This window comes from Lutjanus erythropterus, chromosome 18 (assembly GCF_056507025.1).
Source record: "Lutjanus erythropterus isolate fLutEry1 chromosome 18, fLutEry1.hap2, whole genome shotgun sequence".
Taxonomy (NCBI): domain Eukaryota; kingdom Metazoa; phylum Chordata; class Actinopteri; order Lutjaniformes; family Lutjanidae; genus Lutjanus; species Lutjanus erythropterus.
In genome coordinates, this window is record NC_139334.1 from 4,959,447 (window position 1) to 4,985,102 (window position 25,656).

At 38.3% G+C, this 25,656-nt stretch overlaps 1 protein-coding gene across 1 annotated transcript; it reads left to right on the forward strand.

Moving 5' to 3' along the window:
* Positions 1-5,776: 5,776 nt before the first annotated feature.
* c9orf72 (C9orf72-SMCR8 complex subunit) lies at positions 5,777-24,753 on the forward strand. Its single transcript, XM_084743259.1, has 10 exons — positions 5,777-5,958; positions 7,367-7,870; positions 9,404-9,499; positions 10,052-10,116; positions 12,051-12,123; positions 12,933-13,049; positions 14,839-15,074; positions 15,229-15,286; positions 17,853-17,962; positions 24,179-24,753. Exons 2-10 carry the CDS (start codon positions 7,424-7,426, stop codon positions 24,363-24,365), a joined length of 1,389 nt encoding a protein of 462 aa, XP_084599385.1. The 5' UTR covers positions 5,777-5,958; positions 7,367-7,423; the 3' UTR covers positions 24,366-24,753.
* The last annotated feature ends 903 nt before the right edge of the window (positions 24,754-25,656 follow it).

Below are 25,656 nucleotides of genomic sequence, written 5' to 3' on the forward strand. Positions count from 1 at the left end.
GTCGTTGCATGGCAGGTATTTGGTCATAAACCAAAGTATTAGATAAATAAAGTTTTTTGACCTGATGATGGCACAAGATGAAAAGTCAGGGGATCACCATAAAAATCAATAGACTTTATCCTCTGGTGACTTTGAATAACTGTCCAAACTTTAAAAGCAATACAGTCCCCAGATGTTGAGCTATTTCAGTGTGACCAACCAACTGACAGACCAACATTGCCATCCACAGTTCTACGCCGAAGGCATGGCTAAAAAAAGAGAGATCAGCTGGACAGCCATTTGCTATTTTTGTTTAGAGTGAGTAATGCAGTAGTTTCTTCATCTTTAAATAAATGACTAACCCACACACTCCCCATTAATGTAATAGGACCGTGCTGTGTCAAATGCACTGTAGGCTGGAACTAGCTTCTTATAGAATCATTGGCATGTAAGTCAGAGAGTATTTGGTGGATTCACAAATATATAGCTAATTACATGTGAAACTGTGGAAGAGACTGTTTTGTTTAGTGAGTGATAATCAAGACAAAAAACAGGCATCATTTAGAGCCAAGGCTACTTTAGTTTAAAATAAAAGAGTAATGTTTTTTTCATGCTCATTATGAATGGGTTGTGAATAGGAAATAGGCAGCACAGACAGGTTTGCCTCCCACTCATCAGGGCACATATAGATACAATGACAGCTGAAGACAACAAAATAAAGGCATAGAAAGTCTGCTGAATGAGGATGAAAGTGAAGTCATGCAAGTTTAAAGTAAAGTGTTTCTGTTTTCAAAGGAAACAGTGTCTATATTGACACTGTTTCCTTTGATATTTCTCACAAACCCTTCCTTTAAACCCTGCCTGATGCTACAATGTAAAAGGTGCAGTTCAAGTGATGTAATTTTTTTGAATGGGTCCTATTCAGCTCTTTACTTTAGTGATGGCAGTCTAATTTTGTGCATTAAAACAACCTGAAATTACATCCCATTCCCTCAACCTGCTATTTTCATTTCAGTAAAAGCTTGCCACTTTGGTTTCTCTTAGTATTGTTATTGTGCATTGCCATTTTGTCTTGGTGACTTGGAAAGAAGGTTAAGTCTAATTCTAACTAAAATTAAGTAATGCGTCTGTCTGTCTCATTGCCTGCCAGACTCCATTAATATATTGCTCAATTTAACTGCTATAAACATTTACTCCTTGTTAAAGATAATTAATGATTTCTTACAACTCATAAACAGACACTCACTCATTCAGCGAACATTCGGCATTAAATTAAACTCTAATTAACGTGACACGGGCAAACAAAAATAGTCATTCATAGCTGTGGGCCCCCCTACGATTTATTACAGTAAATATATTTCAAGAGATTTCTCCTTTAAATTTAGGTTCCATTGATGCAAATTGTTGATTTGAAAGAAATGACATTATTAAGTAGATCTGACTTAAAATAGTTCATACAACTTGTCAATTTGATTTGAACTGAAACAATTTATTTAAGTTCTCTGTTTTCAGTGTATAAACTATAAAACTAAAAACATTAAGAAACGGCTTTAACCCAACTTTTCCTAGCAGGATATTGTGTAGGCAGAGTTCTTGTTGCTCTATCTCTGTTGTGTAATAATAGAGATCGAAATGTGTGAATACAAGAGTTTGCACCAGCTGAAGCAGGTGGGAAGTAACAGACCTCCAAAAGTGGTACTTAGAGACAGTGTGAGCAACATACATGATTGTCTAAGCCTTGGTTGTGCTGCAAGAAAACCTGCAAGGAACAAAATAACACCATTACAGTGTGCTAACGCTGCCAGTAAGTTGGTTACTGGTCGGGTCTGTTCTGACTGCGGGTGGTTAGAGAGTCTGATTGCATGTTTGTGGTGGTCTGCAGCTACAAAGTGCCTGAAAAGATAAATCTAATATGAAATGTATTTTCACCACCCTATCATCTTGTCACATCATTATACCAACATAGTAAGTGGCTGGCAAGTGGTAATGATTGAGGATTAACCTAAAGTTAACAGGAAAAATTGTCCTTCACACAAACAATGTAAGTGTTCTTATAATGGTCTTTGTGAGGATTTGAAAGAAATGCAAAAAGCCAAGCACTCAGTTAATTTCACATGAACTGAATTCCACAAACCTTGAATTGTTTTTGAAATATAGCATGAAGGGCATCAAGGGAAAATATCTTGAGGCATTTTTATGTAAAGCAAAAAATCCTTTTAATCTGGCATGATCATGGTTAAAAGAAAAGAAAGAAAGAAAGAAAGAAAGACTCTTGACCTCGCATGGTCTTTATCAGGGCAAAAATAATAGATGTATTAATAATGTCTTCTATTTATAGATCATCCAGCAAGAGTAAATTATCACAAAAAAAAAAATACTGAACTAGAAGAGTCCAGCTCCCCACCAGGTAACAGATGGTGAAGCACGTACTGCAATACCACCACATCTACCAGATGCAACCAGCAGAGGTTTGTAGAGTTCTGCCAACATTAACACGACCCCCACATGTGCTGTCCCTAGCTGAGAAATGATTTAAAATTTAAGCAGCTGTTGATCATTTGCATCCCTTAACGGATGGTTAAGAAGAGTGAGAAGTCAGCTATCAATGGTTGCAGAAAACAGAGCAAAGAGTCAGAAAATAGAATTATTGCCTCGCAGTTGTGTCTCCACCAACCAGGCAAGATACAGTTTACGTCCATGTCTGTCCACACTCATATAATATATGTAGTGAAGACTTTAGGAGTTTAATATGGAATTTACCACTATTAACTTAAACTTTGAAGAAATGTAATAAAAGTTATTGTATTTTTTGGCGAATTGGGAGTTCTGACTATACATGTCCAGTGAATAATTTCCAGTGAGAAACATGCTGTCTTCACTTAGACTATTTTTTTACAGAGGACAGAGGACTGATAAAGATCTGAACATTATGACGTCACAGTGAAGTTGACCTTTGACCTTCCACATGTAAAATGCCATCACCACATCATTTTATCATATTAAACATGTGTGCGTCATTTTGCCATAATTAGCTAATGAATCCTTGAATTACGGGTTTATGAGGTTATCATGACCTTGACCTTTGACCACCAAAATATAAAGTTTTTAACATCTTTTAAAGTTTCAAGAAATTCCCTTCAGGCATTCTTGAGATATCGCATCCACAAAAATGGGATGACTTCAAAACATAATGCCCCAGATTGGAAAAAAAATAGCATAAAGGTATAGAAGTATTTTTTATTTTTTTTTTAAAGCATTTTCAAGGTTTTTCAAGAATTCTGAAATTGCACTGGTCCTTTAGCAGACAGTCATGAAAATGCACAAAAAATTAGGCTGGTCAGTCCAGTAGTATTCCAGATCAGCTGCAGACAAGCACACACACTCATTGTCTCATGCATGCACACACGGCAGCGATTACATGATCCCCTCCCAGCTTTATGTCTGACATAATAATAAGTGGCATTAATATTAAAAACTGTTCAACAAATATGCCATTTTTTAGAATTTTTGCCCCTCTCTCTGAAAAATACAGAGGGGTGGTAAGCGTCTCACCTTTGTTTCATTAGTTAGGCTTCAATACTGTTCACAGAGTGCAATCACATCAGTGGAGCGGCCAGGAGGTGCACACAATTTAGAGTGGCTGTTGATGGGCACTGACCTTGAAAATTTCAGCAGGAGCCAACTTTTTTCAGCTGACTTGCTGTCCGACTGTCCACACATTTTCCAGATTTGCTGTTGCTGAGCTCAGTAGAAACAAAGGACTTTCAGTGCCTTGTTCTTCACGTGGCTCATAGAAGTTCAGTCATAGACAGACGGGCTGGCAATGGAGCAAATAATTTGATAGGACACAGACAATGTTGGGTAAAGACTAAGAACATACCAGAGAATGTCTGAAATATTTGGGGACGACAGCACTCCCGTCAGCTCCTGTCTTGATTAATTTAATTCAGCTGGACAGTACAGTTGCTCCAAAACCATGTGTTTATACTCCACCAATATCAGCTAAATGGTAAAGATTATTTAAAGGAATAGGTTGACGTTTTGGAAAATATCTTTTTTCTCTCTGTTGCTGCAGTGAGTTGTGTGAGAAGATTGAAACTATTTCCATGTCAGTTTAAATGTAAAACTATAAAATGTAAAAAAAAAAATTAAAAAAATGAAGCAGCCAGTTAGCTTAGCTTAGCAATAAAGACTGGAAACAGAGGAAAAACAGCTGGCCCGGCTCTGTCGGAGGATAACAAAATCCGACTTCCAAGAAACTCATCATTGTGAGGTTGCCAGACAAGACAATGAAAAAATGGGTTTCCCAAAATGACAGGACAATCCAAAGAATGTCTTAAAGCTATAATATGTCAGACATCTGCATTAACATGTCAAAAAATGCTTGAACTTTGTTATATATTTTGTTGAGTTGTATACTTAATACATTATCCCAGATGTTTCCAACAATATTCAAACCCATAATTCATCCAAGATAACAGTGCATTTCCTACTAGACGCTATAACTTCTGGGAAAACATAGGATACAGCAGAGAGTGAGGAAGGACATTGATGACTTTCAGAGGAACATTTATATTTTGTTGATTTTGGAAGCTCCTGTGGACAAAAATTTAATTATCTCAGTAAGTATTTCCTCCTGTTTAATTTTGACTGTCTAACAAATGACTCACTATAACTCTGCCTGGGAATGTATAAACAGCCTTATTTCATCGGAGTTCATGGAGAATCTGACCTTATATGGGAAGCATTAAAGAGACAGACCACGGGAAAAATGTGTATTTTTGATTTTAAGTGTGAAGTGGGGTGGGGATGATCCATCAGTGTTAGACTGAGACTGTTTCATAACCAGTTGAAACTCCTTGTAGTAGCTTTAACAATGAAGGCAACAACTAACTCCCTACGTAACAAACTTATCAAACTGTCTTGCTGTTTTAATGGGAGAGGCCATTGGCAGAACATACATATTGTGCGCATCAATGAGAGCACAACTGAGTATACCATTTTCATCTTTCTGTGTACTTGTGTTAAATAATTAGGGCTGACTGTTTTCAGTCTCTGAATTGCTGATGAGACATTTAGTGCCAGCAGTGTCAGCCATCCCATTAGTGTCTTACTGAGACCATTAACAATACCCTAACATTGTGAATTAGGTGTACGCTCAAAGTGTGTATACAGTGTGTAGGTGAATAGCACTGAGAATATGTGTGAAGGTATTTGTAGTCTTGTAATTCAACCATTTTTTCATGAAGGGCGGGGCATCTGCTTCATATTACACACACTTTCGCACCATACCTCTCTGACATTCTCTCTTCGGTGAATGTGGGAAGGAGAGGAACTCCTGTTTCTCCCCTACAATGGATGAGTCTGTTCTTAAGGTAAAGGGGGTGTTCAATTATTGTATGTTTGAAAATATTAAATATATCCTCAAGAAAAATGACACCATCATGTTAATACCTGTTGACACAGCTTTGGTTCCCCTAGTAGAAATCTGCAGCCAAATACTTTTGTGAGAATGCAGTTTACAGTGGTATGACTGAAGGGGAGAAAAGAACAAAAGCACTTATTAAGTCTCCTGTACTAAAGTGGAGCTGCCGCTTGGACTCAAAGTACCCCCAGAAGATGAAAAGCCAAACAGCGTTTTGCCTGCAGACACATTTATTTATATGACCAGGCTCCATGTAAATGAATTTAAATAACTACTTTTCTGCTGGGGGCCGCCTGAAATAAAAATGACATCATTTATTCATTGTCCACTGCCCTGCCTCGTCGCTAGAGGACGCTGTACGCCTCTGTCAGGGGATGACGTAAGACTGACGCACTAGGAAGTGTCTGGAAGACAACAAGAGTGCAGCTGGCTAATGATCATCAAACATGCAATGGCTATAACAGAAAAACTGTAATGATGACTTCTCAGCACCGTTTTAAATTATTCCTGTAGAAACACCGGTGTGGCGCTTTAGGACCAAAAAAGCTGAACAAGTAAGTTTCAGTGATGGAATTCCTATGCTTTGTCAGTGGTAGTCTGGCTAATGCTAGTTAGCAAGTTAGCTAGCCTACTTTCAAATATTGAGTGTTTTTAAACACTGATGTTATGTCGTTCCTTACCGATACTGCCATTTTGCTATACATGTTAACTAACCCATAGATAGATGTTTACTTTTATTCGTAGTTGTAACTTACGTCTGTTAACGCTCTGTCTATATCAGTGACGTGAAATATGTAATGCTAACACCAAGTTCAGTAGTAAAACCTGTCAACATAACGCTGTATTGCTTGCTGCGGATATGCACAGTTAGCTGACAACAAAACAACTACAAGCCTTAAATTAAAAGGAATTACTGGTAAATTCGGCATACTTATGATCAACAGTGGAAGAGCTGAATCTCTTATTCAGCTACATACTTAATGGCACATGCCATATCAGTTTCCAGTTAAAGGTACCAAATGTAGAGCCATAGTGAGCGGCGCGATAAGTAAAAAGGAGAAATTGTACTGAAATGAAGTGTTAGTATATTAAGCATGCATGCCGAATTCCACAGAAGTTCATAAGGACTGGCATACGCTTTTGGGTGCGCTTTATACAGATGTATATTTCTCCGAAAAAATCAATTTAGCATGAAATCACCGTTCTTTTGACAGGACTTTGGTGAAAACATTTAGATATAGGAAGGCTTTTTACACCTAAGCCAGGGTCTACGGATGAAAAATACCCTTTCGACTAATTCCATGTGTATTTGCAACTTGTATTCATTAATTTGCACTGTCCCCACTGTGAATAAATCAAACTAAAACATTATTTTCATGTTTGTCAAAAAGAGAAGTCGCTTTTGGGTGTGTCTGAGAAGTATCAGCTGACCAAAACAACATCCCAGCAGATGACTTTCACTTCCATTGAGGTTTATTAGAGTTCTTTTACAAAGTCAGCTGAAAGCTGGTCTTTCTGATCATTATGCAATTACAAGCGGCAAATCCTATGGGTTTACAGCTGCTCAGTTAATCAAAATATCATTGAAATATGCAAAGTACACATATGAAAGTGCAACATTGAAACTGCACCTTTTTGATATAGGTAAATGTGTGACAAAACAGCATTATATTGAACTACTGTAGTGCTGCAGAGGTGCCCTGGACAACAAATCTTGTTCTCCAGATGTAAGAAAACATGTTTGTTTGGTACAGACCCCAACAAATCAGTGGAAATAAATATTGTGAAGAAAACTTGATCTAATCATGAATCATCGCAATATCTCTGAAAATAAATGCCATAGATTGGTTGCTTGCTTTGGGATTGAAGTAGATTTTACTTTTTTCTAAGAATTGACATTAAACTATTTTCACTGTATTAATCCTACAAATACAGCTTTTGTTTTCTGCGTTTATGATGTAGGTTTATCACAATTCACTCTTACACTTGGGAAGACGGTGACGTTTCCAAGCCTCTCCGATGTCTTCTGGCTGTCCACCCCAGTCACCTGCCGTGGCAAAGTCTGAGGTAGCCGTAGAGGGAGAATGCCCGCTGCTGGCTGCCACCTTTGCCTACTGGGACAACATCCTGGGTCCACGGGTGCGTCACATCTGGGTACCAAAGGGTGACCAACTGATGTTCCTCAGCGATGGAGAGGTCACTTTTTTGGCCAATCACACACTGAATGGGGAGATTCTGCGTAGTGCTGAGTGTGGTGCTGTTGATGTGAAGTTCTTCGTCCTGGCAGAAAAGGGCGTCATCATTGTGTCTCTGATCTTCGACGGCGAGCTGAAGGGGGACAAGAACACGTGTGCCTTGTCCATCATCCTGCCTCAGACTGAGTTGGCTTTCTACCTGCCTCTGCACACCATCTGCGTGGAGAGGCTTAAGCATGTTATCCGCAAGGGACGCATTTGGATGCAGAAGGTACTTTTTTATTCCTGCTGATCCCTCGACTTCTCACTCTCAGAGACATACTTAGTATTCACAGGCAAATTATTAGCCTTTATGCTCATAAAATGTACTTTAAAACCTGATCCAGTCTTAATTCCAGATTTTAAAGAGCTATTAAGTAATCCATCACCTCTGTTTTACCCATTTGGGATTGCAACAGCATTGACAGAATAATAAAGCTGAAGTTTCCCAACACAGAGGACTAAGTTGGCTAATTAGACATAAGAGCTCCTACAGAGAAAGCTTGTGAGCAGGTAATAACAGAGGTAGACAAAATAACATGACACACAACAGCTTCAGGATGCATCACAGCTGCAGACACTGCTGTAAAAGTAGCTCTACTAGGTTGAACGCTTATCTATCAGTCTCCTCTGTACAGTATGTTTGTTAGTTTTACCTTTTGAACAGACTGTTCTCCCCAACAGAGTAAATATTTTAGTAGTTTTTTTTATTTTGCTTGATGCACTCACAGTTTGGCCTTTTTGGTGCTCTGTTAGTCATCTTGTATTGCTTTGAAAAACTTATAGTGATGGTTGCCAGACCACTTATAGCAGGCAAATATTGCTTCTTGACCTTAAGGCCTGGGCATCGATTCTCAGTAGTTTTTTGGCATTGGCCAAAATGTATCTGTACCACTAGGTGTCAAAAACTGTCAAGTATGAAAGTTTCCATTGAATGTGTGGTCAGAATGATAATCTTGTTCATTTTGAACATATATTTCCTGACTTTAATAATTATTTTGTCTAAAGTTCAGATTGTATCTTGTTAAGTCAAAGTTCTCGTGCAGCCACTTTTTTTTTTAACATTTGGAAAATCTGACTTCTGTTGTCAAGTGAATAGAGGAATTGTAGAAAAATAAGTAACATATTGTAAGAAAGATTGTTTTAAGTATTACACTGAAACTCAGTTACCACTATATGTATAAAAATGCCAAGCCCAACCTGTCCTTTAACCTAACATGACAAACATTTTTAGGAGTGTTTGTAATTATTGCTAATTTATCTTTAAGTTTTTCATGATATGTTCTATAGTGTGAAAACTACAGGATTTTAGAGACCAATAACAATATTGAAGTGTGAGACTTAAAGAATCCACAAAATAACAATATATACAGATAGTCCTTTTTTAACATACACATCTAACATAAAAAAGGAAGACAAACTATGTAAAATCATTTATATAGACCCAGCTGATTTCTCAGTCAAACCCTAATGGGATTTATTTTGTCTGGCCCCTGCATATCACCATACAAAATTCAGTAGTAACAATATTATCACCTGATTTATTTTTCAGTTTGAGAATAAAACTTCCAGCTTTTACAGCTTGTAAAACCATTTTATTGTGAATTTAGTAAAAGGCATTGAATTGCAGAACCTGCCATTTGAAACCCATAAATCTCAGCTGCTGGCTCAAAAAGAAAAAGAAAGTCAGTGGTCCCCTCAGTCGACTTGGCTTAGTATTTATGTTGCGCTTGAGTTAACTGTTCCCACTTTCCTTCAACTTCAGGGCTACAACATCATCTCAGTGCTGAGCTTGGAGATCGTCCCTATCATGGAGCTGCTGGCCTCCATGAAGTCACACTGTGTGCCAGAAGATATAGATGTGAGCAGCACATACACATTACAGCATCCCCTCACACTTCAAAGCTGCGTAATGAACAACAAAAGAACTAGAAACCATAATGATTAATTAATTTGTAACATGAAAGCAGCAGGAATGTAAAGCTTTGGGAAAACACTGTAGATCTGTGAATCAGTTAATAGCTCATCATGTAAACATCTTGGTTTCAGTGACTGACTGAAAAAGCAGATATATTTATTGAATACAATCATATATTTATCCAACTTTGTTAAATTTCAATTGTTGTATTAGTTCACTTGTTTAAATGGCTTCTATTTCCAAGAGGTTTAAATTATCCATGTTCTCTGCCTAGATTACCACCCAGTGTGATTCAACACATTTGTTACCTTCTAATATGCAAATTCAACAAAAAATCAGCACAAAGAAGCTCCCAAGAATCTTTCTTGCTGTTTGCCTTCACTGTTACATGCTTCTTATTTTCCTCACAGCGCCTGCAAATGTGCCCATCAGCACTTTTGTCTTTGTTGAGACCAATTTTAAAAATGACTCATTTGTTTCGCTCCCGCTGAGTAGATAAAAGACACCGTGCTAAATGATGATGACATCGGGGACAGCTGCCACGAGGATTTCCTCCACAAGTAAGCACTCCCGTACAGGCAAATGGAGACAGATGATGAACAATGCCCATTTAACACCCATCAACCTTCCAATGATGAGTAATGGCTCTCCACTTAGCCGAAGTTTCCTCCAGAGAAAGGACGAAAGCTAAATCGCTGCTAGAGTTGAGAGACCGGAAAGTCCATTCCGGCACTGAAGCCCCCAATTGTTCAGAGTAGAAGAGGATTAGTTCAGCATCCTGTGGAGATGACAGAGCATCTGTAAACTTGAATTAATTGACTTGAGTCTGCAGTGTATTTATAGCTGATGGAGATTTTTAATTCGAAGAGAATAATACTAATGTAAAATCAAATTTAAATATAAATAAAATGGTTCTTTTTTGTAACAAAAAAAGAATATAAGAATATGAATAATTTACAACCCTGATTCCTAAACATATGGGAGGCTGTTGTAATATGCAAATAAAAACTGAACACAATAATATGCAAATCCTTTTCAACCTAAATTCAGTTGAATACAGTGCAAATCAAATGGCAAAAGGTGAAACTGTCAACCTTTACTGTTTTAGTAAATATACACTCATTCTGAATTTGATGCCTTCAACACATTCCAAAAATTGCAACAGGGGCATGTTTACCGCTGCGTTACTGTGCTGCAACACCTTGTTCTTGAAACAAATGATGATGGGTTTGGGAACTGAGCATGCTAATTGTTGAACTTTCCATTCTTGCTTGATATACCACTTTAGTTGCCCAACTGTCCCAGGCTTCCATTGTCATATTTTGCACTTCATAATGCACCGCACATTTTCAATGGGACAGTTTTCTTTCACCATTCCCAAGCCCATGTAGTAGTATTATTTACACAACCATGGAGGTGCATTAAGGTACTGGACTTGCTTGAGGTTCTTGAAGAAGTCATCTGGAAGGCTTCTTCAGTCTGGCCATCTTAGACTGTGCTGTGCACACTGAGGATGACATAAGCCTCAGCACTGAGAAATAGAGAGAATCCACACTCACAAATCAATACTTGCTCTTTGACTCTCACTGCCCACTGGAGCTCAAACTGAGCATCATCAGAACCCTGCATCATCAGGCTCAGAACGTGACCACAAGGACAGAGGAGAAGGTGAATTAACAAAACGCATCAAAGAAGCACTCAAGTAGGTGGTTACCCAAAGGACAGAACTTTGGAAGCCTTTTAGATGTGAGGTGAAATGTCTTCAAGAGCCTCAAGCAACTCCAGTGGTCTTCATACAGCTCATAGATCTTCACAGACAGAGGGATCGACAGTCACAGGCAGTCCATGATAGTTGAAAGCTGTAAATGCAGAGATTTCTTTAGATTCTCTCAGTCTTTTAATGATGTAATGGATGTTAGATATTGAAACAGTTGGACTGTTTGCTCATGCAGTTTTTCGCAAAGTGATGGACCTCACCCCATCCTTGCTTGTGAATGACTGAGCCTTTTGAGGATGCCCCTTTCATATCCAATCATGATACTAACACATAATCAACAAACCTGTTTAGCTGTGGAATATTTTTTGAGCACTCCACAACTTCCCCAGTCTTTTGTTTGAAAAGTGTTGCAGGCATCAAGTTGGGCATGAGTGTCAATTTACAAAAAGCACTTAAGTTCATCAGTTTGGACATTAAATATCTTGACACTGCATTCAACGAAAAGCATGCAAAAGCATTCTGTTTTTATTTACGTTTTTCAGTGTCCCAGCTTGTTTGGATTTTGGGGTAATTTACGGATCACTAGGTAGATGTAACTTTCCACTGGCTCAGTGCCAGTTACCATCTTAATTCGTCTTCTTTGTAAAATCTCAAATGCTCTTTGGACTCAGCTTCTTCATCTCAATCATTATATGTAAAAGCTGTCATCAATAATTAGAGCAATGCTAATGAAGCTAATGGGCTCTAATTTACATGCCTTTTGTCTCTGTGGTTCAGGGCCATCAGCTCTCATCTGCAGACTTGCGGCTGTTCAATAGTGGTTGGAAGCAACCCAGAGAAAGTAAATAAGGTAAATTTACCGGATTAGTGGATGCACACAGACAAATTTGTAATGCATCTACATAATTTAGAATGTTTTGAAGTGTGTTGTGCTGTTGTTTTGAGTTTAATGAGCCCCTCATGCACTTTTTTTTCAGTCTCTGTTACTGCTTGTGTCAGTATTTTGAATGTTTGTCTGGGCTTGGCAGCACAGTTATTGCTGCAGCTGCTTCCAAAAAGATAGAAGTTATTTGAGAAGACATATAAGCTGCTCAAAATGGGTATTAAAACAAGAATAGTTGGGACATTCTTACAGTGAAAGAAAGCTTATTGCACATCATAAGTTGGTTAAGAGATCTTCAGCAGAAAACAGCTACTAACATTTTGCCCATTGAATATTAAAGGGGTTCATTGCCTTCATTTGGAGTTTATTGGCTTTTGGTCTGCACTGAGCACCAATTAAATCAAGACTTTTATTTGTAACAGCTTGCCTCGAGCCTAAAGCCAAAGTACAGTCAATAACCAAAATGTAGCTTCTCTAGTAAATTTTGTGCTGAAATAGATTTTTTGCAGACAGTGTGAATCCACCATCTAACAACCAGCAAAATCAACTTTAAAAAAACGGGCATTTATTTTCTGTGCACCTTTTAAAAAGTGATACTTATTACAGAATGGAAAGATCTATTTTGACACCCCTTATAATTGCAAGTTTTCGTTCCAAAATATGCCCACACCAGTTTTCCTTAACTTGAGAGCAGTTTAACACAGTGTAAATAATCAAAATGAGAGATTTTCTAAAAGCTTCTCTGTCAGTGTTGAAATCTGACTTTTCTTTTGCAGATTGTGCGGACTCTCTGCCTCTTCCTCACCCCGGCTGAGAGGAAGTGCTCTCGCCTCTGCAAGGCTGACTCTTCCTTCAAATATGACACAGGCCTGTTCGTTCAGGGTCTGCTCAAGGTAGCCACCAGTTCCCTCTCATTATGCAACAAAATGGGATTTAAATTAGAGCCTTTCTGGTTATTATTGCTCTGTTTTGTCTGTGTGTTTGATGTTGCCTGGTCTGTTGTTCTGACCTGATTTCTTTGTCTGACCAGAAACTGTTACAAAAGATATATTTATTACTGCACTGCATGTGTTTCTGATCTGTTTTAATACATGAAATGCTGACATACATTAATGCATTCCAAATGTTTAGTTTTGTTCTCAATGTATTCCATTCAGAGTTTTCTATATTGCAATTACTTGAGGTCAAATATGCAACTGATAATTTTGAGAACATGTCCGTACATTATTTACTAGAGTTTTTGTGAGGCAGGAGTGCAACATAGGCAGATGGTTCTTTATAGCCACATTTCCAATGCAGGATTGTTCTCCAGGAAATAGGAAGCTATGGTGGAACTCAGTTCATTTCTACCACAGGAACCAGGGTCTAAAGTAAGTTGGTTATTTTACCACCCAAGAAGTCCCTGCTCTGTTGGGTAGTGCTGTCCTGAAGTACAGGAGCTTTGGTGGTGGGCGTGGGAATGCTGAACATTTCTGCTTGGTCGAGTACTTGCAGCATATTATTGCAGCTGCCATTTTTAAAAAATCTTCTGCCACAAAGCAGTTTGTCTTTTGTTCATTGTGCTTTGACACATGAACGTGAGTTAGAGAAAAAAAAGCATACAACAGACGGATCAAAGACCAGAGGAGTCGAAAGAGACTTGGAAGTTGACTTGGACTTAAACACCAATGACTCATGATGACATCACTTTGACTGGAACATTTTGACTTGAAAATACTTCATACCTTTCCCCAAGATTAAAAAGTATATTATTTAAAAGTGTGCCATGAATAAATTATTTTTTTTCATTACCTGAATCAACTGACTAATTTTCCAGCTCAGTTTCAATTCAAATTTTAGGACAGGGATGCGGATTTTGACTTATGACTTCAGTGCAGAGATTTGACATGGACTGGTAACTTGCAAAAACAGTTCCACATCTGCTGATGACAAATTCAAGGCCTATTTGAGCATTTATGATGAAGATGAAAGCCAGGCGGAATTGATGCCTGACATGTAAAATCACCTCACATTTCTAATCTTTGCAGGTCGCGAGACTTCGGTGGAAATGTAGACAGCAGGCTGAAGGAACCTTTTTGTTCCTTGGACAAAAAGTTCTGGTTAGTTTGGGTGGAGACTTGGCTAATATCACCAGGAATAGAGGAGTCAGTATGATAAACATTGGCTGAGTTGTGAAGCTCCTGCAGGCTGCTCTTATAGATTTCCCCATAAAATGTGGTGGGGATCAGGAGGAATTGGCCCAGGGAGAAACAATAAAAAAGGAAATTGGATGCATCTTGCTTGGCAAAGGTCGATTATTTATTAAAGCTTCTTTTCACATACATGACATGGATATAAGACATCCTAGTAGAGTTACTCTGATGTTTGTTTTTTGTCTATGGATTCAGTTAAATTAAACATGTGCATCAGAAGTTCTAATAAATAATTAAACTTTTTGCGAGCAAGGAGCTTCCTAATATTGTTGTTTCTTCTTATAGAAACATTGTGTGCACCGCTGTCTGCTCTTTAAATCAGGGCAGAGCATGGCAGAGGGAACAGACTTTCTACACCACTAAGCAGAATAATATAAACATGCCCCTACACATCCCATAAAACAATAATCAGACCACCAGGCTGTGAGATTACCCGAGAGCTGACAGCTTGTCGATATGCGTTTTCCCCCTGCCTCCTTTTCATTCCCAGGACTCCACGGGCAGCTTCGTCCTTCCTTTCCGCCAGGTGCTCTACTCACCTTACCCGACCACGCACATCGACGTTGACATCAACACGGTCAAGCAGATGCCGCCATGCCATGAGCACACGTACAACCAGCGGCGCTACATGCGGTCAGAGCTCACTGCGCTCTGGAAGACCGACAGCGAGGAGGACATTCCCCCTGACACAGTCATCCACACTGACGAAACCTTCACACCTGACCTGTAAGCCACAGACACACACACACACACACGCACACACACACTACGTCTGTTAGTTTTATGAGTCACACTAAAGTTGTACATATTTAATGCACTATTTTATTTGCACTATGTTTTAAAAAAAGAATTCCTCTTTTTCTTATTCTTTTTTTCTCAGGAATATATTTCAAGATGTCATGCATAAAGACACTTTGGTGAAGTCATTTATAGATGAGGTAAGAATATAGCAGCACTTTTTGGCGTGTTATTCTTTATTGTTTCAATGAAAAACCAAACAAAAAATGCACTCCTAACAGACCCACAAAAAATAAGAAAAGCAAGTGTAAACCCTGCAAATAAAAATTCACAAAAATAGTAACTGAACCACAGCAGTAACAACCATTCTTATTGTTTTCTTTATCATTTAGAACAAAAATATAAATAAGTTAAAGAAAAGCTCACCCTATAACCGTAAAGGGGGCTAAACAATCCATAAATATATACTTAATCATCTAAAACAGACAAAAACGAGGACAGCAACTCCCTTGATACCTTGAGACAAATACTCTACCCCATGGCAGAACTATGTATAAAAAACTTGGTGTCCTTCAGTGAAACACTGAACACCCTTCTGCTGTCCGTATGAATGAGAGGCAAATTGTGACGCGTGTTGAATAAAAGCGGTATATAAATGCAGCCATTTCTCATTTAAATCAAAGTCATATCTTCTTCTCAGCTCACAATAGGAATATGTTAGTTATGAATATGAAAGTAGCCAAAATTGACTCTCTAATATGGTTCTTTCATACCCGCTGTGTTCTGTGAGAGGATATGTAAATAGGTTCTGTCTGAAATAGTAACAACAACAGCGTCAGTAAAAGCAAAAAAAATTACAAATAATAGACTCTGGTTCACTTACAACAGTATTTGAACCTGGATAAAAATTTTCTTGCACATTAAGTTGAGGCACATTAGATGTCACAGATCTCAGTGTTGTTTAACAAGCAAACTCTTCTTATCACACATGCCTGAAAATGATGTGCCCAAAATCAAACAGTCACTGTTCTTGATCCCTTCTGATCATCCTCAGGTCGTGAGCCTTGTCTCCTCTGAAAGGTAGCTCTTTGGAGTTTTCTATTAAAGTTAGTTAGAGTTAGACAAAATGATTCTGAACTAAATCTACACAGACAAGAACATGGTAGAAATGAAAGTTTTTTCTTTTCAGCCTCTAGTTATATACTGCTCTGTTTTGTAGAGATGTTTGTATGTATGTTCTCTTTACTAATTCTGATGCCTGAACTTTGCATAAACTCCGATATAGTAATTTTTAAATTATTATTATTATTGAACAACTGGATACTGCTAGCCATGTAGATGTGATATGATTGCTTTTATTATTGTAAAGCCTGACTCAGGTTGAAAAAAATCCCAAAGGGGATGCTGCTGAGAAGTAGCAGGGTCCTGTTTCAGGGCTAATAAATGACATGATATAGGATCAGTGCATATAGTCGCTCTCCTCGATACCTGATCCAGCATTTCAAATGATGTGTAGCTGTAGCTGCTCTAGCTGTTCTAGCTACTTCTTAAGGGGTTAGAAAAATCAAGAATGTGTGAAATCACATCTATGTGGGAGTGAATTTGGTATACACATTCTAGTTATTACAACATTTTTATTTTAAGTTCCACTGAGTAGAAATCCTAAAATTGTAATCTGTGTAGATTTCCTCAACTCGCCTGTGTTTCTCCTTCCAGTTTGTGCACCACCTTCACCTCTGTGTTCCTCCAGACGTCTTCTAACTCACACTCCTTCACATACACATCTTCATCTTTACCCTCATCCACTGCTCTCCGCCCTCATCAACACATCACTTGTGTGTGACAGCACCATCCACAAACAGTGTTTATAAAACCACAGTTTCCCAATAGAAAAATATAAAAGCAAACAGTCACTGCAAACAGACAAACACTTTAATATACACAACAAAAATACTGTCGAAGCCGCTTATAGTGATTATGATTACAAAGTTCATGACTATTTCCTATACAAATGCTTTTAAATAATCCACTTAGAGTAATCAAGTAGTCTGCTTAGTGTTCATTTTGGGTCTTTTCATACATGACCACATACAGAAAACAAATTTTAAACTATGGTATTTCTATTTTTTTCACTTTACTCACATGATAATTTGTCTCACATTAACCTGTTTGCTTGCGGCTGGCTACCTGAGGCTGGTGCTGCATGCACATTGAAATCATCAAAAGAGTCTTTTTCCCTCTACGAAAACATAGTCTCCTCGAAACTTATGACAGTCTTTGGCTAAAATAGTAAAGCTGTTTGTTTCATTACTTACTTAATATTAAAACCAGAACACTGACATTAGCAGCTTCCATTATCTGACGCGTCGCCAGAAAGCTACGTACAATATAAAATGATTAAAGTTTCTCAAGCATGTCTAACTCCATGCTGCCTCCATCACTTTTAGGCTACTTTTGTTTTTCACTGCAGTGTCCAATATGTTATTGAACACAGACCTGGTCTTTTGTCTGGCTGCAGCAAACTCACAAAGTCCCTGGAGCCTATAGGTACAAAACAGTAGAATTTATTCCCAACGGTCACAAACCATCATCTGTTCCCATGAAAGTGCTCCCAGACTTGCGGTTTCAAGTATTTCTCACATCAACAGCAATATGTTTCTTTCTCAAGGTTAGCACAAAGGAGAGTGGGAGTGTATTATTCCAAGTTTTTTTTTTCCAGCGGAGCCGTAGCCTGGACTACTAATTGACATCCTGTGTTGTACCCAGGTGTTCATGCTGAAGCCGGGCCTGTCCCTGCGGAGCACCTATCTGGCCCAGTTCCTGCTGCTCCTCCACAGGAAGGCCCTCACACTGCTCAAGTACATCGAGGACGAAACGTAAGAACTGCCTCTAATCTCTTTAAAGCCAAATAACCAAAAGGATTATTGCGTGGCAGTGGACCGCTACGCTCACACCAAAAAAAAAAAACTGCAAAAACATCTGAATACCAGAGCTGATAATTCAGTTGCTTTCTGACATTTTCTTTGGCTTTGACTTTGCACTGCAGCCACTGACCTTGCTCTAATAGCAACATCACCACTGAGCCCCCCTCCCCATGGGGCTCACTGCCAGAAATACCCTAAAGCCATGTAGGCTGTGGCCTGATGTAACACACTTCCCTAAGTTTGGAGTCAAAACAGTCATGTCAGTGTTCTTCTGCTTCTGGTCATGTTATCCCCAGGGTTTTGTTGTACAGGGGTGAAGGTACGGCAAGCTCAGAGTGTCAGAAGAATTATTAAACATGGAAACATTAGTTGAGACACATAAGTTAGTCCTGGGCAAGGACCCAGCTGACAGCAATCTCGACACAGGGTAGCTGGAAGTGGGGCTGCAGTAGGGCTGGGCAATATTGCTGATAAATTATGAAGATATTTTTAGTCTACGCCACAATATAAGACACACAGGGTTTTTACGGGTGCTAGAAATCCTTTAAAATACTTGAAATTTTAATGCAGTGTTTTTAAAAGCTGCTTGAAACTGTGTGAAACTAATTAAATTGCTTTCATACTGAATTGTTGGAGGGTTGTTTATGTGGCTCTGCTTAGTGTGATCTGCCCGTCTTTGTTGATGCCCTCCGATGGAACAGTGAGTGGGAGGCTAACAGATGACAGCATGCCGGAGGTCGCTGTTTCAATGAGCGTTGGCTTGAAAACTAAGAATTAAAAAAACAAATCTCAGAAAGGACTTGCAGTTGTTTTAGTGATTGTTTTGTATTTGTTCAGCCATGTTATGCAGGATGCTAAGTCTACTTACAGACAGGTGACACGTTTTGAAACATGAAACTTTCCTTAAATTTTTTCACCCTTCTGTAGAATTCTATTTCAAAATACAGTTTTGGTTGTTTATAGCATAGCAACATCTGATTTAATGTGGTGAAGAAGTAAATTTTGAGCGTATAAAGGTATATTAATATGTCATTTACCACAGCTGTAAGGTGCTGGAAAAGCTTGAAAAGTTCTTGAAACTTGCTTGAATTTGAGTTAGGAAAATGTGTAGGAACCAGATTATATATTTTGATATACACCATTTCTCTAAAGTAACAAACTGAAAATTTGTAAATAACACAAAACATAGTATGATCTTAAAAAAATTGTGCATATTGCACATAGATATTGCGACAGTATTGTAGGGATGACTTTTGGTGCTTTTACAAAATATTACACAATGAGACTTTTGATAAACAGTCAGCAGTAATGCGGATATAATGACTAAGTGGGTTACGACAAATAATAGAACAGTTAGAACAGTCTGGGTAAGCTCAGAAAATTACTTTTATGTCTTTACCATAATGCAGCCTTTGAAACTGGAAAAGACAACACTTGTGCCACAGCACAATATAACAATATTCAAAATCAAAGACAATATCATGTCTCATATCATGATCAATATTGATACAACATCAATATATTGCCCAGCCCTAAGTTGCAGGAGGGGGAACACTTAGCTGCAGGGTGAGCGCATTCCCTATTAGTTCAAAAGCAGAACAATGTTTTGGACGCGGAGTGGGGAGACACTTAAATCAAGATGAAGAGCAGTATGTCAAGAAACACACCGAGTGGAAATATATGGTCAGGGTACCGTGCAGGTTTTGCAGAAGAAGTAGAGCAAAGAATACTGTTCTGCTGAGCTGCAGGAAAAAAAAAAAACCTCATCTGATCATGTGAGTCACCCTTCACCTTGTTCTGAATAAGTATGACTGCGATGCATCGAAACACTGCTGCAGATGGCCTCGCTGATATGTCCCAACGCAGTAAGCTGCTGAGTGTTTTGTTGGATTCTGATTTGATCTGCATGCTGTTGGTTTACAATAGCAACTGGTACACATCCCCTGCCTTAAGGAGGACAGTAAATGCCAATAATTAAAAAGGATTTCAGCAAGATTACATTTTATTGCATATGACGCATCCCGCACTGATACAAGTGGAATAATTACCAAACACTTCAATACACAAAGAACTTGTTAATTTGTATTTACAAGTTTTGAGAAATCTAATGCTACAGTAGTGACACAATTGATGCGTAAAACTTTCCAGAACATAAGAGATTTAACACTTTTTTTGCAAGCATGTGTGAGCCAACAGTGGAGCTGAGCTGGCAACGACTATGCATCCCTTTTAGATGTGGAGATTACATAGTTTTATAGTAACCAAGCTGTCAGGCAATCTTATTTTCATAATCTGTATCTCCATCTCATTTCCCCTGTAACACCAAAATAGCAGCCACATTCTCACATGAAAAAAAAATCCTTTACGCTATCAGATTGTTAAACATGATCAAGGGGTGCAGGAGTGGAGACATTAGTGATTTTAGCATTGCCTTCTTCTATGTTTTTCCCCACAAAAGGACCATACTTTATAATGTACTTAATATACGTGTATGTGCACATAAATTCTGTCATACAGTTTAGCCAAAAAGCGTTGTGCCTTTCGATGCTAACACAAAGAAAAAAATAGTTCAGGGTCCTTGGGAAATAAAACAAACTGTAAAGTTAAACATGCAGTGGGCAATGATAGTAAAAGTGTGGCACATTTGGTACTACTGAAGTAAAATGCCAATTATTAGGCTTGTAATGTTACTAGAATTCTACATTAAGGTTCTGGTTCAAAACGGCTGCTCTTGTTTGTCTGTCTTTATTCATCAAATGGCTTTGATCTGATTTGATTTGTGAGCTTTGGAGAAATGGTACACAAAACATACCTTGTCATTTAATCAACTTTTAATTGGTTAAATTCTTAATGGCAATGAATTGATTAATGATTAATCATTAACATGCCTATTGAAAATGTGTTTTGGAGTGTTGGTAAAACAAACATACACATTGAAGATGTTAGCTTGGGCTGTTAAAAACTAGTTTTCAGTATTTTTTTTTGACATTGTATAGTTCAAAAAAAAATGTGAACAAAACATCAGGAGATTAATCAGTAATGAAGATTATTTGTTAATTGCAGGCCTAGTTTATACAGAACAAATATACCTTAAATGACATGAACAAAACACAGCCAGGCTGTTGGTGAGTCAGGGCGGGTATGTGATGGTGATTGATGTTGGAAAGAAACTGGGAGGAGGTGGCTGGATGTCAACACGCAGGGTGATGAATCCTCAGCATCATCAGAGAATGACAGCTTCCCCATTGACATGGCACACATGTTCCGTGAATAATGTGCTGAGCAAGAAAATGACGCACGTGCCACGGCCTTCCCAATCACCGCAGCCTCTGAGAGGCTGGAGCGACGCCAGACATGACGATTCCCCTCATAATCATCAAAACACTAAATGATGTTTTTATGATCGCCATTTGATCACTGACAAGAAATTTCTCATTTCTCTTCCCCCCCTCGGGCACAGAAATGGGACTGTATGCCAGGTTGCAAGGTGACTTTTGACGGCCTCACGCCAGAGTTTGCATTAATGCGTCTCTCATTTAGGCAGTCAGGACATTCACTAAAGGATAAAACAAGTTAAAAAACCGGGATTGCTAATTACTCTCCTCCGCGGGGACCTTTTCAGTTCCTTGTAAAGGAACTAGAAATAATTGTATCTCTGGTCACGCTCCACTCCCATCAGGGTTACAGTAACCACCTTCTGGCTCGGCTCCAGATGCACCTTCTTAAGCCCAGACAATTCATCTGAGACGCCGCAGCCTGCCGTGTCTTCAGCTTTCCTCGAATTTTTTGATGCCACCCTCCCTGTGGCGACCTGGTCATCGCTCCATCTGGGCTTGACTCATCTCCTTCTGTGCTCTGCAACAGTGGACTGACCTTCCCACTCATTACAGGACAGCAGTCACTCCCTGCTTGTTCTTCTACATGATGTGGCTTTTCTCTTGTTTACAAAAGACTTTTGAGGACTTATGCAAATGCCTCTGTTGTTGTGCGCCTGGAATATTTACACCGCCTAATTCGTCTTTCAACTGTAGATAACCTAAACTTCATTAAACAAATCATCGTCATTGTCTAGTAAGTAAATGTCAGTGCCTAAATTGTGAAGACTTTTTGAGATCGTTTCACACTCAAAGTGAACTGCACAGTACAAACTAGATGACACAGCATCACATGAGGCGCTGGGGTTGCTGAGAGTTCTTACATTGTTGCATCAGTAAATCCAAACAAGCCTGTGTGCACACAAAGTGCTTATACGCCAAATACTGTACTCACACAAGTAAGCCAGCTCCACCAGTTTTTGTATTTCGGTCTTTTGAAAGTGCTCATTTGTATTTTGTGTCATCATATTAAAAATTTAAAGCTGCATCAGTGAATAGTTTATTAACTAGGACTGGAACTAAGGATTATCTTCATTGTTGATTATTTTCTCAATTTATATATTTATTTGTTTTTATTTGGTTATTTTTGTGTGTATGTGTTTGTTTGTTTGTTTGTGTGTGTCTGTGTGTGTCCACAGCCCAAATATATTCAGTTAGCTGTCATAAAGGATTAAAGAAACCAGAAAATATTCACATATACAAAGTTAAAAAGGTTTGCAAAGAGATTTCTCTGTAGTACACGAAGGTTATACATATTTTGAAAATTCAGCAGGAAATGAACAAAGAGAAGGAGAAAAGGATAAGTGTTTTACCTTGAACAGACCTGAGGCAAAATGTGGCCCAGGGACCAGATCCAGCCTGCTGAAAGAAGCCACACGCTTCCAATCATGGGTACTTGAGATATTTTGATTAAAATCTAACAGGCATTCGGTATAATTTTCCTTACTGTTATCTGGCTTTTATACAGAAACGAATCTGTGTGAACTAACTATTGTTTATATTAATCTGTAACTTTATTCACTCAGTGCTGTACATCCATGTTGTTTTCATTGCTCTTCTTCTACTGTTGTTGCTATTAACTTTATCAGGCATGCATGGCATACAATAAAACTTCAAGTGTTTGACCCTGACAACAAAAATAATTAGCTCACAATTCATCACATTCAGAAAGGGTGACCAACAGTAGAAGTGCATTGCTGCATTATGCAGAACAAAAGATTGAGATAATTCAAAATTTCAAACTTACTGCAATAATAGATTTTAGATCAACTTGAAGTTTTAGAAATTCAAAAATTGGTCACAGTGAGTTATGAACCTGAATATTAAATGTTTTTATTTGTAAAAAGTGAAAATATTAACAATTATTCACTTTCACTTCACTTCAATGAGTTTGGTCAGTAGTTTTTGAAATAGTTTTTGGGATGTTCTAAAATTCAAAGATCCAAGTTTATCTAAAAAAAAAGGTAAATTTTCTCAACAAAACATTAATAGTTGGTAAAACTTTCAGAACTTAAGAGTTTGATTTGGATTCAATACTAAAACTTTGAAGGAAACTTACTATAATATTTTTGAGTTTTTTCACCTTCTGTTGTTTTTACAGTGCATCAGCTTGTAGGCAACTACATGTCGGTGTGCCCAGTATAGAGAACTTCTGACTGTTCCTTTATTAGAGATTCGGCCATTATTAGAACCTTATATCACATTTGTGTCTGACACACGGAAGCTTGAACAATTTCTCACGTGGCCCCCCATAAAAAATAATTGCCCACCCCCGCCTTAGAGCCAGCACATCAGATATGACACATAAAGGGCATCTGTGTCATGGGAGCGCACATTTATTTGTTTGACTGTAGATCACAAAAAAGGAAAATACACAATTTATGTGGACTGAATATATCAGGGAATGTTGCCATGATGTTACAAAATATTTAATTTTATTTTACTTCCAATGTGTTCCCAAACATAGTGTATGTCTGAATATATCTCACTCCTGAGACAACACTAACTACACACGCAAAACCATCATTTGTGTGCTCGTGCAGAAGCATAAAAGTGGTGTTGTTTATGGTGTTGCTAACAGCCTGAGGTCTAAGGGCATGCTATTTTACAGGTGCCTTGACAAGATTGTTTATGCTCGGTTGCCACCCCGTAGCAGCATACATAATTCATTGTGGCATGGCATTCCTGCGCACAGCTGCAACCCAACGAGATGCTAATGCAAATCCTCAGACCCTGACTATTGTGTCTTGTTAACAGTTACCCTACAATGCCTCTCCTCCTCCTCTCTCTGCAGGCAAAAAGGGAAGAAGCCCTTTAGATCCTTGCGCAGTTTAAAGACAGACCTGGATCTGACGGTGGAGGGAGACCTGAGCATTGTAATGGCCTTCGCTGAGAAGCTGAGGGCGGGGCTGCACTCGTTCGTGTTCGGGAAGCCGTTCTACACCAGCATGCAGGAGCGAGACGTACTCATGAGCTTTTGACTCCATCTTTCACCTGCACTTTATGCGTTGGACGGTTAATGGAAAGAGACATTCTGTTGTGTTGTTTTATTGTTACACGAATGCATGCATGAAATGGAAAAACGTTTTGCCCTCCTTTTGTGTCTTCATCAATACAAGTCATGATTTCAGTCATTAGACTGATTGTTACTGCTGTTATGAGCCATTAGAATGAACATTTTGATATATTGCCTTGATCAACTGTAAGCATAATGTTTTTAGAGGACTTAAATTATTCTCTGCTGGATGAATTATTCATGTATTCTATGCCTTCTGTTAATAGAGGGTCTGTATTAATTTATGGTGTTAAAAATGGCTGAGGTGTCCACCAGGACATTTGCAATTTAATTAAAAATGGTATTTATTAAAACATGAGGTATTAGTTTCTTCACTGCCTGTGTTATACCAGCCTCAGTTGGCCTTTGAACCTTTTGAGCTCGTGCATTTTGCCTTTAAAAAAAAAAAAAAAAATTCAATTACTGAGTCTGTGCGCTGAATGTGAATGGTGCAGATCAACAAGGTTGTGAGTAATCATGCAGCATGGGGATTGTGTGAAAGGAAAAGCACAAAAGCACTGTAAATGAAATCTTATCACAGTCCCTCCTGACAAAGCAGATCTGTGTGTCGCTGACACAGAGTGTCATCATTAAATGCATTTACACAGTCGTGGTTAAAATGCATTTGCACTGATTTTTTTTTTTTCTTTTGCTCTGACAGCAACACCCCAGTTATTTGCTGTTAGGATTATCCGTCTTTACTGCAAACATACATTTGCTGTGGTCTTAAAGTCAAGCAATCTAGTTTATGTGCTTTGAGTATTGCTTCTAAAAATGCAAATTGTTTTGACAGTGTTATGTTGAGTTCATAATAACATGCCATTTTCCATTTTGGCAACATTTACATACAATTTCAGTGATATTAGAGATGCATCAAATGAGAGACATGATCTATCTTTTTTAACAGTGAGCTTTTGATTACTCATGCAGACAGAGCAATGGATAATAAAGACTGGAGTAGCAAATTTAACACATATTACATTATTTAAATTAGAGCCTGACGGATACATCAATTGACCAGTATTGGCCTATCACAGCTCTAACAGTCTATATTAGTATCTGCATACAGATATATGATGTATGCACCTATATGAAATCTTTTATTTTCTTTTTTCTCACCAAAACACAATGCAGTTTGTTTTTAGTTGTTAGCTTTATAGACAACATCTTATGTGTATGCCATTCTTTTTCTTAATTCAGGTTTAATATATACTTAT